The sequence below is a fragment of the Salmo trutta genome, chromosome 18 (assembly GCF_901001165.1).
Source record: "Salmo trutta chromosome 18, fSalTru1.1, whole genome shotgun sequence".
Taxonomy (NCBI): domain Eukaryota; kingdom Metazoa; phylum Chordata; class Actinopteri; order Salmoniformes; family Salmonidae; genus Salmo; species Salmo trutta.
Window position 1 is genome coordinate 45,705,843 of NC_042974.1, and position 20,275 is coordinate 45,726,117.

The window sequence follows — 20,275 nt, forward strand, 5'->3', positions numbered from 1 at the left end:
GAGAGAGAGAGGAGAGAGGAGAGAGGAGAGAGAGAGAGAGAGAGAGAGAGAGAGAGAGAGAGAGAGAGAGAGAGAGAGAGAGGGAGAGAGAGAGAGAAGAGAGAGAGAGAGAGAGAGAAGAGAGAGAGAGAGAGAGAGAGAGAGAGAGAGAGAGAGAGAGAGAGAGAGAGAGAGAAATGGAGACTTAACACACAGACATACATGGAGAGAGAGGGAATGGAGACTTAACACACAGACATACATGGAGAGAGAGAGGGTGGAATGGAGACTTAACACACAGACATACATGGAGAGAGAGAGGGTGGAATGGAGACTTAACACACAGACATACATGGAGAGAGAGAGGGTGGAATGGAGACTTAACACACAGACATACATGGAGAGAGAGAGGGTGGAATGGAGACTTAACACACAGACATACATGGAGAGAGAGAGGGTGGAATGGAGACTTAACACACAGACATACATGGAGAGAGAGAGGGTGGAATGGAGACTTAACACACAGACATACATGGAGAGAGAGAGAGAGGGGGTGGAATGGAGACTTAACACACAGACATACATGGCGAGCGAGTGGAATGGAGACTTAACACACAGACATACATGGAGAGAGAGAGGGTGGAATGGAGACTTAACACACAGACATACATGGAGAGAGAGAGAGAGAAGGGGTGGAATGGAGACTTAACACACAGACATACATGGAGAGAGAGAGAGAGGGTGGAATGGAGACTTAACACACAGACATACATGGAGAGAGAGTGGAATGGAGACTTAACACACAGACATACATGGAGAGAGAGGGTGGAATGGAGACTTAACACACAGACATACATGGAGAGAGAGTGGAGTGGAGACTTAACACACAGACATACATGGAGAGAGAGAGAGAGAGGGGGTGGAATGGAGACTTAACACACAGACATACATGGAGAGAGAGAGAGAGAGGGTGGAATGGAGACTTAACACACAGACATACATGGAGAGAGAGTGGAATGGAGACTTAACACACAGACATACATGGAGAGAGAGTGGAATGGAGACTTAACACACAGACATACATGGAGAGAGAGAGAGAGGGGGTGGAATGGAGACTTAACAGACAGACATACATGGCGAGCGAGTGGAATGGAGACTTAACACACAGACATACATGGAGAGAGAGAGGGTGGAATGGAGACTTAACACACAGACATACATGGAGAGAGAGTGGAATGGAGACTTAACACACAGACATACATGGAGAGAGAGAGGGGGTGGAATGGAGACTTAACACACAGACATACATGGAGAGAGAGAGAGAAGGGGTGGAATGGAGACTTAACACACAGACATACATGGAGAGAGAGAGAGAAGGGGTGGAATGGAGACTTAACACACAGACATACATGGAGAGAGAGTGGAATGGAGACTTAACACACAGACTTACATGGAGAGAGAGGGTGGAATGGAGACTTAACACACAGACATACATGGAGAGAGAGTGGAGTGGAGACTTAACACACAGACATACATGGAGAGAGAGAGAGAGGGGGTGGAATGGAGACTTAACACACAGACATACATGGAGAGAGAGAGAGAGAGGGTGGAATGGAGACTTAACACACAGACATACATGGAGAGAGAGTGGAATGGAGACTTAACACACAGACATACATGGAGAGAGAGAGAGAGGGGGTGGAATGGAGACTTGACACACAGACATACATGGAGAGAGAGAGAGAGAGAGGGTGGGATGGAAGGCTGAGAATGGAGACTAAACACACAGACCTCTCACTAGCATCACCATGGCAACTATGGAAGGCTAGACACACAAGGGAAGGGATAGAGTAATTACAAAAAATAAAGTAGATGCTGGTGTGTGTCTGGTGTCTGTTTCTTCAGCATGAAACAAGTTTATCAACTAGTTTTCATCGTCTTACAAAAATCTTTTGTGTCCATAACCAAACAGCTGGTAAGTGTGCAGTGCTGTAAAGATGTAATAATCATTACCAGCCATATGTTATCATGTGTAATCACTGCAAAAGAGAGAGAGAGAGAGAGAGAGAGAGAGAGAGAGAGAGACGCTGAGTCCCCGAGTCCCCTAAGCAAGCTGGTCCTGGGGCTCTGTTCACAAACAGGACCCAGGACAGCAACACAATTAGACTCAACCTATCATGAGAAAACAAAAAGATAATTACCTGACTCATTTTAAAGAAATAACAAAGAAACAGAGCAAACTAGAATGCTCCTTGGCCCTAAACAGAGAGTACGCAGTGGCAGAATATCTGACCACTGTGACTGACCCAAACTGAAGGAATGCTTTGACTATGTACAGACTCAGTGAGCATAGCAAGGTGCTGTTGAGAAAGGCCACCGTAGACAGACCTGGCTCTCAAGAGAAGACAGGCTATGTGCAACACTGCCCACAAAATGAGGTGGAAACTGATCTGCACTTCCTAACCTCCTGCCAAATGTATGACCATATTAGAGACACATATTTCCCTCAGATTACACAGACCCAAAATCTAAATTGGGGTTGTTTTCAAATTCTTTATCTCCCATATCTACTGTGTGCCATCACAGCCATCACAGCAGCAAGATTTGTGACCTGTTGCCACAAGAAAAGGGCAACCAGTGAAGAACAAACACCATTGTAAATACAACCCATATTTATGTTTATTTATTTTCCCTTTTGTACTTTCACTATTTGCACATTGTTACAACACTGTATATAGGCATAATATGACATTTGAAATGTCTTTATTCTGTTGGAACTGTGAGTGTAATGTTTACTGTTCATTATGCACTCCACTTGCTTTGGCAAGTAAAAGCCCTTGAATTGACATAGAGAGAGAGAAGGTGAAGGCAGAGTTGAATTCATTGAATAATTTATTGATCTCGTCCAACCCCTGAGCTATAAATTGCCCTTTAGTTACAGATGTAGTCAATAGGTAATTAGTTGGTGGTGTATAGAAGAGGCACACAGTGCCTGTAGCCTGGGAGGCTTCTGATTTTGTTTATTTATTAAATGTAACCTTTTTTTAACTAGGCAAGTCAGTTAAGAACAAATTCTTATTTACAATGACCGGGGGAACAGTGAGAACGACGGATATTTACCTTGTTAGCTCTGGGATTCGATCCAGCAACCTTTCGGTTACTAGCCCAACGCTCTAGCCACTAGGCTACCTGCCGCCTCTGATTGCAGAGCTTCTATTCTCTACACCAGATGTACCGGGACACATAATATAACAACACACCTCTACTACCACTGAGTAAAGGCTACACCAAGGTTATAGACAAAAGGATTTCTGATCCCATTTGTTACTACCACACCAGTGCTGCTAATGAGTGTTTTAATGAGGTATAGAGCTTATTCACGCCATGACCATGATCGTTTGAAATCCAGGCTCGCGTGGCAGTATTGAAGTACTTCATAGAGTCTATGGGAAATGTTTTAACACTTTCACGTTCAACCTTTAAATTAACAGACAATTAATAAACCGACCAACTGAAAATACGAGTATCTGTAGAAGTAGTTAAGTTTTGAAACTGGTTTTCCAGTTGTTTTTTTCTCAAATGTTTTGCCGTTTGAAATACTTCCGTCAGATGCCAGCTAGTGGTAATGTAATGTGAACTAACAGCCAGCTGTACTGTGTATATTTGTATGAGTTTGGTCGGCACTCTTGACAGCTCTGAATCCCTTTTATCTCCTGGACTCTGTCAGTGTGGTTGTTGTTTTTATCATGCTGTGCATCAGTACATTCCATGTTTATGATGCAGTCTGTGGAAGTGTAGTAATATAGACTGGATGAAGTTCTACATCAGCTATTTGCTAGTTCTCTAACGTTGGAGATATTTCCATTGGCAGTCTCAAAAAATACCCTTGCTAGCTAGCTAACGGCTTGCTATCTGAGGAAGATACAGAGCTAATCGGAGGCCAGCTCTTTCTCTTTACTGTAAATTAAGCCCAATGTATTTTTCTAGTGATGCCGATGAGACTAATCAGAATTATATTTGTGTTTCTCTCTCTCTCTTCCTCAGGCGGGGAGTCCCACCTCCGTCAACGCCCCCTGCAGCTTTTCACGGTCATCGGTCACCCCCTCCAACCAGGACATCTGCAGGTACTGTACACACACCTTTAAACAATAACCTTTAAACTCTAACCCCTGAACCCCTGACCTTTAACTCTCCAACCATGACATCTGCTGGTGTACATCCTTCAAATGCTTTGGGCTGCTGAGGGTAATGCTTGGCTCTGGATCTTAGCAGTCCCATGTTTAGTTGATTGTATGTAGGGTGAAAGCATGGTGCCAGATGGGTTACAGACGGTGTTGTCTGATGCTAAACAGAATAGATGGGAGCTAGATATGGCAGTGAGGAGTACTACACTGTACTGAAGAATAATACGTTATTGTCCAGAAATGGTGTTCTGCTTTATGCCAACCCCTTTGTGCAAGGTCAGGGAGGGAGCTTCCCTGATTTAACTCTCCATCCTTTCCTTTATCTTTTTTGTTTGAATGCATGCTGGCCTTTTGTTTCATTTCATATATAATTTTTCTACCCATCTCTCCTGTACTGGTTTTCTGCTATCGTCTGCCCGACCATCCCTTCCTTTCTCCCCTCGTCCAACCTCCATCCCTCCGGTCCCTCACACACAGCCCTACCGCCACATCTCCAGACCAGGGCTCCGAGAAGCCTTTGCAGACCACCGTGGTTCTGATGAACTCCAACAGCAAAACCTCTCAGGGGTCAGGAGGGGGCATCTCTGTGACAACACTCTGCCTGGACACCCCCCCAGCCTTCAAGCCCTCCAAAGGCCGGGGCAGGCTCTCCTTCGGGACGGAATGGCTCTCGTTGCTCCGCCCCTCCACCGTCAACGGGACGCTGAAGTTCTCTCACTCTCTGAACGATGTAGGCCAGCGAATGGACAGCCTCTGTAGCGGACTGCACTTCATAGACCGGACCTGTTCTGAAGGAGAGCTGGATGTAAAACCTAAACAACTCAACACGGACCAGAAGTCCAAGATGTTCAACAGCAAAGCAGCCACACTCCCACACCAGGCCTCGAACCATCCTCCCTTCCCCACGCACACACTCACCCGCACACACACTCACCTTGTTCCCTCATTCACCAACAACTACAAGTACCTCACCCACGAACACTGCCTCCAACCTCACTCTTCCGACGTCCCTCCTCCTCCACCACCACCTCCTAACTCCCACCTCCACCCGCCCAGCTCCAAACTCCTCCGCCTCTTCCTCCCCTTCTCTCGCTCCTCTACCTCTGCCAGTCTGCAGTGTTCTGAGCTGGGTAGCTATGCCTCCCGCCTCCATGTGACCAAATCCTCCAGCACCCTAATGGGGGGCAATGAGCCTCCCCTGGGGGGAACAGAGGGCCTCCTGGGGGATGACGATGTGTTTGAGATCCCCCAAGGAAGGACCGGAACTTGGACAGGGGCTGGAGCCCCAGGAAGTGGTGCCAGAAGCGGGGATTCGGGTCTGCTTGGGGCAGCCCCCCTTTGCTACATGGACGAAGACAGCGATCTGGACCGTTTTTCAATTCTAGACCGGTGTTCGTCACCTGCCCATTCTGACAAAATGGGGCCTCTCACGCCAGGCCCGCTCTCGCCCTCTTCGCTGTCCGGAGACTGCTGCAGGTGGGTGATTCCTGGATAGTGACCCCCCTGTGCTGTGAAGTGGTAGACTCCTCCTGCTCACCCCCGTGCTGTGATGTGGTAGAGACACATAGAATTCCATGGCTGGATCCTGCCTACGCCTCCTGTGATATGACGTGGTAGAGCCCTGCCCATCCCTCCTGTGAAGTGGTAGTGACTGTGCGATCAGGACTAGCTGGAATGGAATGGTCAGTCACACTGTGGTCTACTCTCCAAGTATGCTTGCGTGGGTGTATTTTATTTTTAAATTGAAAAATAGAATTTAAATAATTAGCTTGCTGGTTGTCCACAGGGACAGCAGGCGTGGTGGTGGCGGGGGGGAGAGACACAGACAGAGGAGAGAGAATGACAAAAAGAAAGGGCGAGAGGGAGCAAGTGCTTTTGGATGAAGGTGTTCTGATTTATCACTCCTCCTCTGTACCAGTGGAGGCTCCTCAGAGGAGGAAGGGGAGAACCATCCTCCTCAGTGAATTTAATAAAAATTGTGAAACATTAAAAACGTTATCCTTTTTAGATAACACTATACTAAATATATTCATTCACGTGTCACCAAATAATTTATTAAAACACACTGTTTTGAAATGAAGATCTACAGTAGCCTCAACAGCACTCTGTAGTGTAGCACTATGGTGTAGCTGGAGGACAGCTAGTTTCAGTCCTCCTCTGGGTACATGGACTTCAATACAAAACCTAGGAGGCTCATGGTTCTCACCCCCTTCCATAGATTTCCGGAGGACATCCTCCAACCTATCAGAGCTCTTGCAGCATGAACTGTTGTCCACCCAATCAAAGGATCAGAGAATTCATCTAGTACTGAAAGCATAAGCTACAGCTAGCTAGCATTGCAGTGCATAAAATGTGGTGAGTAGTTGACTCAAAGAGAGAGAAAGACAATAGTTGAGCAGTTTTGAACAAATTCATTTCTTCAAAAATGAAGGAGAAGCTAGAGAGATGGAGTGAAAGAGGGCTAGCTATATTTTGTTGCATATTCACTTAGCTAGCGAATGCAGCTAGCTAGTTTAGCCTACTCAAACACCAGGCTCAAACAGTGGAGGATGCTATGTTAGCTAGCTGGCTATGGCTATCCAACGCTGGAACCTCTTCCAAATCAAGGTAAGCTTTTGGTTTTATGAATTTATTTTCACCGGGGCCCACCGATGTAACTGCTAAACTGATTGCTGAATGTACACCGCACTGCATGATTGTAGTGGGTTTACTAACTCGTTAGTTCTAGTAGCTATGTTGACTATGATGTGAGCTAATATGCTGACAACGATGTAGGCTGTGTGTAGCGGTAATGATTTGAAGGTTTGGTTCGGAAAGGTTGTTTCGCCTGGTCACAGACAACTGATGTGTTGTGCACTTAAGTCCACAATTGAAGGGAAAAGGTGAGAGGAGAAGAGCGCGTAGATGCGATAAGGAATTATACAATGAGCAAAAATGATCTGCTGTTTGTATGTGGCTGCTAAGAAAGTGAACTGTGTCTGCATGTGATCAGGGGTGTATTCATTCCTCCGATTCTGTTGAAAAACATTTCTTAAACGAAAGAAAACGGAAAGAAACGGGGATAAACATACCTGAATTTGTTCAAAAGAAACTCTTGTTAGCAACTGATAGATGCAGGCAAGAGTGTGCAAGGTGGTATTGAATGTGTCACTGTCTGCCACCTTGATTACTCAAATTTTTCGCTTGACCTGTAAACGTTCATTCATAGGCCAGGTTAGGGTGTAGCAACCTCATGATGGGTACAGGGAAAATGTGAGTATCATGTAGTAGCCTAAACCTATCAATGTTACATTGAACTGGGTGAATGGAATATGAATGACAGTCATCCAATATGCTGTAATAGAAATAAGGCCATGCTCATAAAAAATATTGTTCTCCCTCATCTTAAATTTTACCGACTGCCACTGCTCTGTACTTCCTGTAGTGTCAGTGGTAAAATAACCTTTACTTAACTAGGCAAGTCAGTTAAGAACAAATTCTTATTTACAATGACGGCCTACACCGGCCAAACCCGGACGATGCTGGGTCAATTGTGTGCCGCCCTATGGGACTCCCAATCAATGCTGGTTGTGATACAGTCTGGATTCGAACCAGGGTTTCTGTAGTGACGCCTCTAGCACTGAGATGCAGTGCCTTAGACCTCTGCACCACTCGGGAGCCCAAGGAGCTTTAATTGGACCCTGTTCCCTTTATATGGGCCTATGCACCCTGGTCAAAAGTAGTGCCATTTGGGACGCACACATGGACTTCAGGGTTGAGACAATTCTAATTTAATTCCAGGCAATTCAGAAAGTAAACCAAATTCCAATTACACATTTTCCTCATTGAAAAGCATTGAAGAGAATTGGAATTTCAGTGTACTTCCTGAATTGACTGGAATTTAAATGGAATTGACACCCAACCCTGATGGACTGAGATCACCACTTATCCAAATCCTTCCTGTTTTGTCTGCTCTGTTCTGTTCTGTTCTGTCCTGGCTGCTAACCTAATAAAACAGTCTTTCTGACACATTATTGGAGTGGCTCTCCCTAGTTCAAGTCAACCTGAACAAGAGGAAATGATCAGAAATCGAGCCAGCACAAATGTGTTGCAAGAGATATCAGTACAGTGGGAGTTGGAGAGACAGAATTTTGTTGCTGAGAATTTTCAGATGAAGAAATGCAGACGAGCTTCTTGATTTCCATAAATTCACTGAAAACCTACACTAACATATGATTATTTTGACAGTATTGCACTTTCCATGTATACTTCAAGCCATCTACTGTAATAGCCTAACCACTGATCAAGCAACGTTATGGACTAAACGTTCAAATCCTGTTACTGCAAGATTATTTTGCTGTGACAATGTAGGTCAAATGAAGATCCTACATCTCTGCAGGAATACACAGGCGGTGACCCGACATCAAGGCGGTGACCCGATCCTGTAGGTTCATGCTCTACAACATTCGCAGAGTACGACCCTGCCTCACACAGGAAGCGGCGCAGGTCCTAGTCCAGGCACTTGTCATCTCCTGTCTGGATTACTGCAACTCGCTGTTGGCTGGGCTCCCTGCCTGTGCCATTAAACCCCTACAACTCATCCAGAACGCCGCAGCCCGTCTGGTGTTCAACCTTCCCAAGTTCTCTCACGTCACCCCGCTCCTCCGCTCTCTCCACTGGCTTCCAGTTGAAGCTCGCATCCGCTACAAGTCCATGGTGCTTGCCTACGGAGCTGTGAGGGGAACGGCACCTCCGTACCTTCAGGCTCTGATCAGGCCCTACACCCAAACAAGGGCACTGCGTTCATCCACCTCTGGCCTGCTCGCCTCCCTACCTCTGAGGAAGCACAGCTCCCGCTCAGCCCAGTCAAAACTGTTTGCTGCTCTGGCACCCCAATGGTGGAACAAGCTCCCTCACGACGCCAGGACAGCGGAGTCAATCACCACCTTCCGGAGACACCTGAAACCCCACCTCTTTAAGGAATACCTGGGATAGGATAAAGTAATCCTTCAACCCCCCCCCCCCCCAAAAGATTTAGATGCACTATTGTAAAGTGGTTTTTCCACTGGATATCTTAAGGTGAATGCACCAATTTGTAAGTCGCTCTGGATAAGAGCGTCTGCTAAATGACTTAAATGTAAATGTAAATGTAAATGTTATAATGAAGTTATCTTTGTTTCTCTATCATCCTGTTTCCATCATCATTTTAACCCGTGTTTCCCGCTGGCATTTGAATGCGTTCCATGTCGAGATACTCTCTGGCACCTGCCATCTCACTATCTCTGCTAAACAAGACGTGTTCTGGCTGACGGAGCAAGGCAAATTTAATCCCTGTTTCTGTAATATTCCCAGCAAGCCAGCAGTGCATAAAATGTACACCAATACAGCCAATTTATTTGCCAATCAACAGAGAGCTTAGGAACAGCTCACAGTCGTCTGGTAAAGCACTGTCTCACACATCTGAATACTAGTACACATACTTTATGAATACCATTATGGACTCAGTCTGGTGTGGTACGTGTTGATTATAATCTCTCGTTAACTCTTCTAAATTAGTGAGACGGATTGAGGGAATCAATTTGTTTTTCTCAGTGCTTTGCAGAGCTGCATACAAACACACCACAACAACCTACCCCAGCAATAAACACTACCTCTTCTTTATCCCTCCATCTATTCCTCCATCCCACTCCATCTTCCTCCACCTCGACGACTCCTTTGTTCATGTTGTTGTTTAATCTTGTGAGGCTTTGGGCAGATCAAACTCATTATCCTCTTACCTGACTCGCTACACTCACCTCCCCACTTAACCAAGGTGTGTGTGTGTGTGTGTGTGTGTGTGTGTGTGTGTGTGTGTGTGTGTGTGTGTGTGTGTGTGTGTGTGTGTGTGTGTGTGTGTGTGTGTGTGTGTGTGTGTGTGTGTGTGTGTGTGTGTGTGTGTGTGTGATTCACCTCATGGTTATGATCAGACAGGAGGCACTCTTTTGACAAACTTATTTCTAAACCCTGCTGTGCTCTCAGCCTCTGTTCATTCCTTTCTTCTTTTCTGCTCTGTTCCGTTTTGTTATTTTATTCTGACTGAATATCATGCAAAATGCTGTTTTCATTGTAATATGGCTCTATGAACACTTGTCAAGGACAACTAAGAAGGCTTTGTCAGTAAATTACAATGGCAGGTCATTTCAAGTGTCTTTAGGCCTTGAGGGAAATCACTAGTTTCATGTTAAGTATTAATCTTCAAAGAATTGCCCTTTACTCTGTTTGAACACAAATGATGCCTTCATTTTACATTCATTTTGAAGTAAAGCCAACGGTATTGGGTGAGAGAAAGGGCAATATATTTTAAACCAAACTGTGACCATCTCAACTATAGTGGTTGGTTTTTCTGCCAGAGAATTATCACCACTTTGTCCCATAGCTCCCTTTACTCAACACAATCCTATTCTGTTTTATATAAAACCACTTTGTCCCATAGCTCCCTTTACTCAACACAATCCTATTCTGTTTTATATAAAACCACTTTGTCCCATAGCTCCCTTTACTCAACACAATCCTATTCTGTTTTATATAAAACCACTTTGTCCCATAGCCTACTTCCTTAAAAAATAAAACCACTTTGTCCCATAGCTCCCTTTACTCAACACAATCCTATTCTGTTTTATATAAAACCACTTTGTCCCATAGCTCCCTTTACTCAACACAATCCTATTCTGTTTTATATAAAACCACTTTGTCCCATAGCTCCCTTTACTCAACACAATCCTATTCTGTTTTATATAAAACCACTTTGTCCCATAGCTCCCTTTACTCAACACAATCCTATTCTGTTTTATATAAAACCACTTTGTCCCATAGCTCCCTTTACTCAACACAATCCTATTCTGTTTATATAAAACCACTTTGTCCCATAGCTCCCTTTACTCAACACAATCCTATTCTGTTTTATATAAAACCACTTTGTCCCATAGCTCCCTTTACTCAACACAATCCTATTCTGTTTTATATAAAACCACTTTGTCCCATAGCTCCCTTTACTCAACACAATCCTATTCTGTTTTATATAAAACCACTTTGTCCCATAGCTCCCTTTACTCAACACAATCCTATTCTATTTTACATAAAAACCACCTCATATTTTCCTATTTCAAATCAGCCAGGCCTTTTTGGAGAATTGTGTTGTGAAGCAGACTCATTGAGGATTAATCTCTGTTCTGTTTCGGCTCAGCTCTGTTAGAGGGCAAGGTCAGTGTTCTGACAAAGGCCACATTTGCTTGAAATTTCAATCGTCTTGTGCTCCTGCTCTCGTTTTATATTAGCCTGTCAGATTGTGGGGAGTGTGTGTGTGTGTGTGTGTGTGTGTGTGTGTGTGTGTGTGTGTGTGTGTGTGTGTGTGTGTGTGTGTGTGTGTGTGTGTGTGTGTGTGTGTGTGTGTGTGTGTGTGTGTGTGTGTGTGTGTGTGTGTGTGTGTGTGTGTGTGCGCGCAGGGGGGGTGTGTGTGCGCGCAGGGGGGGTGTGTGTGCGTGGAGAGTATTGACTTCAGAGATTTCTGTGCTGCCCTGACAAGTTACTCTGCATTTTCAGCAGTGAGTCTAATCCCACCCTCCTCGCTCTCAATTTTTCTCTCCATCGATTTTCCTCCCTTCAACTTCTTGCAACACTGGCAGCAGCTACCACAGATCTGATTTACAGGTGAGGAGGAAGAGAAAGGAGAGAAAGAGAAAGACAGAGACAGCGTGAGAGAAAGAGACCGGACAGAGAAGCAAGTTGATAGAGAGAAGAGGTGCAATGTTACAGATCTGATTGGTTCCCTGAAATATACCTTTCCTGTGAAGGAGCAGATATTTGATTGAACGTGTATGGTGTGTGTGTGAATGCTCAGAATTCTCAATAGAGGGGCGTGTGTGAATGCTCAGAATTCTCAATAGAGTGGCGTGTGTGAATGCTCAGAATTCTCAATAGAGGGGCGTGTGTGAATGCTCTGAATTCTCAATAGAGGGGCGTGTGTGAATGCTCAGAATTCTCAATAGAGTGGCGTGTGTGAATGCTCAGAATTCTCAATAGAGGGGCGTGTGTGAATGCTCAGAATTCTCAATAGAAGGGCGTGTATGAATGCTCAGAATTCTTTTGTTGTATTTGAATTTGTATTGTTGTATTTGTAAGCCATACTGTAATAAACTATACATGTCATTCTAGGCCTTCCCTATGGATGAGTACCACAGTATGAGTCATAATACCCATAAAACCTAGCGGTCAAACAGGGAAATGGTTCCAATCGTTTTTCCACCATTCATTTTTCCCACAGGGGATTTTAGAAGTCACCTTGTCTGAGAGAGATTTACACGGTTATCAAAACGTCACGCCAGGGTAAGCCTACACAAAACACAACCCTTATTTTAAGTGTTTCTAAATTCCCCTATGGGAAAAATGTATGGTGGGAAAATTATTGGAACCATTTCCAATTTCCAGTTTTATGGGTATTATGACACCTCCCACCCATGTCTCTTAGAAAACAGCAAATGATTCATGACTGTGAAGTTGATTTGGGAATAATTACATTAGTTTGTCATTATTGAGTTTCCTCTTGGGGACATAGTCTCTGTGTTGGTTCAGATGTGATCAGTATGTCTGTCTGTGTCTGATATAGACTCTGATATCTACATTTCCTGGTAACATCACTGAGTTGTGTCTCTGTCTGGGCTGTATTCTGCCTCTGGAGTCCTGTCTGTATACTCCTCTAGGGTCACTGAGAGTGTGTTAACTCTGTATCAGTAACTGTCTAGAGACTGTCTGTTGTCTGCGTATCTGCTATGGTCTACTAATCTGTGTCTGTGTCTCTCTCTGTAGGATCTGTCACTGCGAAGGAGACGATGACAGCCCACTGATAACACCGTGCAACTGTACGGGCAGCCTGCGCTTCGTCCACCAGGCGTGCCTGCAGCAGTGGATCAAGTCCTCAGACACACGCTGCTGTGAACTCTGCAAGTACCAGTTCATCATGGAGACCAAGCTCAAACCCCTTCGCAAGGTGAGACTGAAGGTGTGTGTGTTTTTTGGTGGGGGGGGGGGTTGCGCATACTACACTCATTCTGTTCTAGTTCTACACTCCCAGAGATGACTGTGACCAGAACATGCAGATGTGAATCCCACTCGAAGACACTGACAAGACAGAAAGCTGTTTTATTTATCTAATACTGATAAGAGTAGCATGACATTGGGTTTTCGGCTTCTGCAATTGGTTTTGAGTGTTTTGAACATGATACAGTCTTATTTAAGGCATTTATCAATCTTTAACGCTTGCAGATTCAACATTTTAATTAAAATGATAAACTGAACAAAAGCACTTAAATTCTGTTAATGGTTATCGTTGTTGCCCCCCGGGTTAATTTAGATCCTGGGTTAATTCAGTACAATACCATGGAAACCAAGCCAAATCCTCATTACTCCTCATCCTCCCTCCTCCTCCTCTTCCTCCTCCTCTCTCTCCCTCCTCCTCTCCCTCTTCCTCCTCTCCCTCCTCCTCCTCCTCCTCCTCTTCCTCCTCCTCTCTCTCCCTCCTCCTCCTCCTCCTCTCTCCATCAGGATGAAGTGTCTTTATTATCTACCTCTGTTCCTCTGTAAACGTTGCATTATTCAGGAAGTCATGGTGCCAGGATATTGGTTTATAGGGTTGGCACACTGGGATCTATCGCCAAGGAAGACAGATCTATACCTCCTTTCTGCCAAGGAACAGTGGATGGGCAGAGAAGTCCGCTTTCCCTCCCTGCTCCTCTTCTTCCTATTCTCTAATCTGTACTCTCCCCATTCTATATTCTGTCATCCCTCTCCTCTCCTCCACTCTCATCTCTCCCTCTCCTCGAATCAATGTCAAAAAATTGTCTACATTCATTTCCTGTTTGTCATAAATCATTTCGACATCTATGAAGGTTAGGGAGAAATTGCATCTGATATTCAGGAGGTATAATGTAGCAAAACCTTTCTTCATGTATTTGACTTTGAACATTGATTTCAATGGGTTTCATGGATCAATAAAGAAACAGTCCAGTGTGTTGGATCTATAAGAAGTTGAGTAGTACTGGATAGCTGATAAATGGTTAACCAGCATCAGTGTGTAACTGAATGATCCACATAACACGGACAGAATGATGGCCATCAAATATTTAGCACTCATTTAAGCAGCTTGTGAAGAGGGACATGCGAGCACTTTCTGCCAGACTACTCATAGTCCATTAATGGTCAATCGCCCAAACCCTGTCCGAGAGAACATAATGGACTATTTAAGTGTGTGTATCTGACTTAAACTTTTTCCTTTTCCCTCCCTCCCTCCCTCCCTCCCTCCCTCCCTCCCTCCCTCCCTCAGTGGGAGAAGCTCCAGATGACGTCTAGTGAGAGGAGGAAGATCATGTGTTCTGTGACGTTCCATGTCATCGCCATAACCTGCGTGGTGTGGTCCCTCTACGTGCTCATCGACCGCACTGCAGACGAGATCAGAACAGGTCATCACAGGCACCAAAACAACACCCCTCAGAATGGACACTGCATACCCTTAAATACTTTCACTGCATGGCAAAAAAAACATTACACCCCTCACTCAATACAGTCATAACAATGCCAAAGCACCACAACGCAATAGGCAACTCTAGTACAGTACATGGTGCAAGACAATTACAACTGTTTTTCTGGGTCTGGTAAAGAGCAACTGAAGGCAATAAACAACTTCTTCGGTAGAAAACAGCCTATGATATTAGTCAGAAACATGTATTCTAGTGTGAAATATACAAAATATGATACTTTTGGTCATAAAGTCAGTCTCATTCAAAACAGAGATTTGCGAGATAATTAGGAAAAAAGTTATGTCACTGAATGAAGGGTATCGTAAAAGTTTTCCTTGAATTTGGTTTATTTCAATCCTGCCCACATGCCCACAGCTGGCATCATCCAAGTAATCATCAATTCTAAGAGCGTCTGCACACAACCGATCGTAATGCCCATGGTCAAAATTGTCCGAAATTCGATATCCCTATGGAGCTAGTTTGGGAACATCAGTAAATTACACAATATACATGGGACAATATTTAAAAATGTCAATAGCTCCACATTTCAATGACTTAACCTCAAACCAACTCTAAATTGTAGAAAGGCATATACAAATATTGAAAGCATTTAATAAAACAACTAAAAGGTGTGCAACATGAAAATATTGTTCCATTTACCTTGTGAAATGTATTGACGGTCCCTAACTAGCCCCATAGATAGGCTACCCGTATGAAGCTAATTGGCAAAAGAAGTTGCCTATCTTGCGAGATAGTCTTGGCTACTTCCAGACACAAGACCTGGTTAGACTGTTTCAAGTTGTCTAGAAGGGTGAGTGACTGTAACTGTGCACTGTGTTGGCAGAGTAAAAAGACAAAACGCTTCCCACGTTCGAACACGTACACAAGAGACACCCACCTCAAAGCACGCCTCCAAAAAAATCTCCATCTCAGTCGCATTTCCTAATGAGGAGAATTGAAACCAGGAAGTTCAGTTCCCCTTTAAGCTATTATTGTACTGCTAGAGAGAGGAGTGGGGAGAGAGGATAGGGCCCCACTCTCTTTTCACCAGTGTAAGTGAATAAGCAGTATAAGTGCATGATAAACTGAGTTATAAACTCTTTACCCTCTCTGTCTATCTGTCTATCGCTGGTAATACATTGTAATGGCAATCTCTTCACCCATGCAGCCGGAAGAATCCCAGGTAAACTTTTCACCTTTGACCGTTAACCATGTTTTATTTAATTTCCTGTGAGACTGGACTTTGGTCTATAGGGCTTTTTCTAATTGAATCTTACCTTGATTCCTGTCATCCTCCATCTTTGCCCTCCCCCCAGCACTGACTTTGTTGAGGAGAAGTTGTACTTACTGTACTATGACTGTGATATGTGGTTGTCTTACCTAGCTACCTTAAGATGAATGCACTAACTGTAAGATGCTCTGGATAAGAGTGCCTACTAAAATGTCAAATGTTTTTAAAATGCATTGGAGAAGGCCAGAGTGGAGGGACCTTGGACCTTCTTCTCCAATCTGTTTGGGAAGGAGGTGAGGAGATAGGATGCAAGGAATTGCAGAAAGAGGAATTGAGATAGAGCCTAGTTCCTGTTCCTCCTTCCTACAGTACAATACCCTCCCTTTCTTTACCCTCCTCTCCTCTTCATGGTAGAACTGATCCAATTCTTTCATCCTCCATCTCTTGTAGCATCTGCATCCTAGATAAGCATATAAATATTTGTGACTGTTGTGAATGTATTTTACATGTCTCTCTCTCTCTCTCACTCTCCCTCCCTCCCTCTTTCTTTCTTTCTTTCTTTCTTCCTTCTCGCTCTCGCTCTTCTGACTCTAACCCCAGGTATCCTGGAGTGGCCATTCTGGACCAAGCTGGTGGTGGTAGCCATTGGCTTCACGGGTGGCCTGGTCTTCATGTACGTCCAGTGTAAAGTCTACATCCAGCTGTGGAGGAGACTCAAGGCCTACAACCGGGTGATCTACGTCCAGAACCGCCCAGAGATGTGTAAAAAGCAGGTGTTCGAGAAGCTGCCCCTCATGGAGCCCAGTTTGGAGCACAAGGAGGCTCTGGCCCTCACCCAGTCTGACAGAAACTCCTCCCAGTACACAGAGACAGAGGACTACAGTATGGAAGTGCTACATGTCTGACCAACATATTACTGAAGCGCCCACACCATTTTACATATACTAATACACAGACACACTCTGGCTGGCCAACATATACACACACAACCACGAGCAAACCGAGTAAAAAAACACAAAACACACAGACATACATAAGACTATATTATGGGGTTTGTACTAAGGTGTGAGTGACCCACCTTCACCCTGCCCCCATCTCCACACAGTCTGAACAGTATGGACCAGTTTCCTCCCCTCTCCCAGGACTAGACCTATTTCACTGGGGCTCTGAAAAGCCAATAGTCCCCTCATAGCCAATGGTCCCCCCCCCCCCCCCCCCCCCCAGGACTGAGACAGATGATCTCACTCGGCTCCAGAGGTTTCAGTATTTCTGTTGAGCTGTTTGTTTGTTGCTTTGTGTGTTTGTTAGCTTGTTTGTTTGGTTTATTTGTTTTACTTCCTGTGAATCATGGGCTAAACCATCATGGATCAGTGTGGTGCGCCCCCGTTTCTCTGGAATATTATAGAACATTCTGGAACATTGAACATTCCAACTACTGCCACCGTACTGCTGTCGTCCGAGAGCCCGCTAAGGCCCGTTCCCCCGCCTCTCTGAGTTTAGGTCTGGATCTGACTGGATTGGACCGGATCTGACCATGCATTGAAGCACTTTTTGGTTTCTACCAATACCCCTCTCAACCCACTTCTCTTTTAATATGAATAAAGTACTTTATAGTATATCCCAGCAAACAGGGGACGTCCTAAGCAACATAGCCAAAACCCTAAAAGGGGCCTAATGGCAAAATGTTATTCCACTGCCGTTCTGAGAACATTCTAGGAATATTAAAACATGACATTAACTTCAGGACGATAAGGGGACGTTCAGTACTGATCCCCGTTTGGTTGTAGTATAACGTTATAATAAGGTCATTTGATGTCCAATAGGGAACATTACAAATAGGTTCCGATAACCGGGAAGTAGACAAAAACACAAGACCATGACACAATGTTTAGGATACAATATCCTGACGTTCCGGGGACGTCCTATGTACACTTTTGTTTGCAGGGATAAGTGTGGGAAATTGTACAGCGACAAATAGGAAGATTTGTGTACAAATCCCTTGTTTTATATTTGACATTTCTGTCCCACACACAGACCTGCCCTCCCTTGGATGGAAATCGTGGAAAGCAATGAATGATGGGGGGAATGGATTTCTGCTGAAATGATCATTGCACTTTTCACTTAACACTGAAAGTAATGCTAAATATGGCCTACTGGTTACTCAAGCCCTGTGGTTTTTAATACAACCAAAACACAACTTTGGGATAACATCAGATACAGCCATCCACCTGACATTACCTCCCTCTACCATAAGAACTCTCAGAAGGCTCTGAGAATGTAACGTTTTTAAAAGCATTTTCTACCAACCATTCATTCACAGGAAATCGCTAAATAATCTCCCATGTCAGTCATCATCATAGCATGACCTTTGGAAAACCAACCAATCGGTCATGTTTTTTCTATTGTGCGAATGATACAGTACTTGTGGTATTCCATGTGCAGTTTTTAATAATAGTAATCATGGGTTCTATGATGCCTTGAGGAAGCTACAGCCTGCTATATTTAGACTGTTCTCTTCTCATCCTCCTATTGACTTCTCTGATCACACTAATAATGATCATGCAGATGGGATTATTCAAATCCAAATTTACATAAGATTGTGAATTTGATCAGAGGCAGTAAGAGAGAAGCCCTGTATCCTATTATCATTATTATGAGAGGCCCTATGAGACAATACTGAGCCTATTTTTACTATGGTGATGATCGTGGGTGGGTTATACTGTAGCATGTCTTTTTGGTTTAGTTTTATACATACAGTCAGTCAGTGAGACTCAGGTGAGCAACGGACAATCACCTGATACAGAGACCCGCGACACAACATACATTTTTCAGTCGAGCTAAAGTCTCTGTTGCACAGTCAGACAGCCTCCAGTTTCCAACCACGATAACTCAGATGTATTACGTTACAACGATCAGTCCCTAACCCACCTGCTGTTTCACTAATTATTATTCAATGTAACTTCATGTATCGTTCTTCCTCACATCTGGCATTGTGAGGGTTTGATTAGACGCATTTGTAAATTGATCATTTTCAGTTCAGATAATGTTTTCTAAAGTAACATCTGATGGCTGCTCTCCAGTAAAGCAGAGTTGCCATATGTTGACAATAAAGACACTGTTTCCCTGAGCCAAATGCCTTGTGTTGTTAGTCATATGCAGTGGTGTAAAGTACTTAAGCAAGTACTACTTAAGTATGTTTTGGGGGTATCTGTACTTTACTATTTATTTGTGACAACGGTTTACTCCACTACATTCCTAAAGAAAATATGTACATTTTACTCCCATACATTTGTCCTGACAACCAAAAGTACTCGTTGCATTTCAAATGCTCAGGCAGGGCCGCAATATGGTTGTCATCCCTACTGCCTATGATCTGGCGGCCTCACTAAACAAAAATACTGCGTTTATAAACTGTCTGAGTGTTGGAATGTGCTCCTGTCTGTCTGTAATTATTTTTTTAAGTTACAAAAATGGTGCCGTCTGATTTGCTTAATATAATACATTTAATTTAAATCATTTACTTTTACTCAAGTATGAGAAAGGAGTACTTTATCCACCATTGTACTGAAGTACATTTAAAACCAGAAACTTTTAGACTTTTACTCAAGTAATATTTTACTGGGCCACTGACTTTTACTTTAGTTATTTTCTATTAAAAGGTATCTTTACTTTCACTCAAGTATGACAATTGAGTACTTTTTCCACCACTGGTTAAATGTAACTTGGTGAGAGTCTAATATAATGTAAAATTCAAGCTGCACAGAAATGCAAGAACATGATCTCTTGACTTAATTACAATACTGTAAAAGTGCAGAGCATGACAGAACATGAACTATTGGAACTGTCAGCAAAAAAAGTGAGGGTAAGGACCTGATTGGGTCGCCATCTAGTGTTGGGAGTAGGGAAGTGCAGTCTAAACAGGCCTTCTCAAGGCAGCACGGTTTTGGGCTTACAGTCTGTTGTGTAAGTGCTTTTGTATCTGTGAGAGAACCACATTGCCAGTGTCTTCTCGGGCCCTATACAGCCATTCCAGCAAACACACATTTTTAACCACGGTGTTTTTGATACCAGTGTAAATATACATAACAACAAGAGGTCCAACCAATGCGGCGTCCATGACACTTCTACTGTACAATGACGACAAACAAAATTGTTCTTTCAACATCTGTATTTCCTGAAATGTAAAGCTCCATCGTATTCTCCAATTGTAAAAGTCAGGTTTGGAGTTGTGGGTAGTGTAGTATTTGAGAAGCATGTTTGATAAGGGCCTAATGCTTCTCAGGACCAGCACAGAGATGTATTAATACATATTATCTTTGTATTATATCTGTGGACACGATTTCAATGTACAGTGT

At 43.8% G+C, this 20,275-nt stretch overlaps 1 protein-coding gene across 1 annotated transcript in view; it reads left to right on the forward strand.

Moving 5' to 3' along the window:
* LOC115152684 (uncharacterized) overlaps positions 1-19,047 on the forward strand; it is an 87,706-nt gene extending 68,659 nt beyond the window's left edge. The window contains exons 3-7 of the mRNA XM_029697420.1: positions 3,989-4,103; positions 4,641-5,639; positions 12,984-13,164; positions 14,497-14,632; positions 16,521-19,047. Coding sequence (XP_029553280.1) covers positions 3,989-4,103; positions 4,641-5,639; positions 12,984-13,164; positions 14,497-14,632; positions 16,521-16,825 — 1,736 coding nt within the window. The 3' untranslated portion in view covers positions 16,826-19,047. The remainder of the gene's footprint in view (positions 1-3,988; positions 4,104-4,640; positions 5,640-12,983; positions 13,165-14,496; positions 14,633-16,520) is intronic.
* The last annotated feature ends 1,228 nt before the right edge of the window (positions 19,048-20,275 follow it).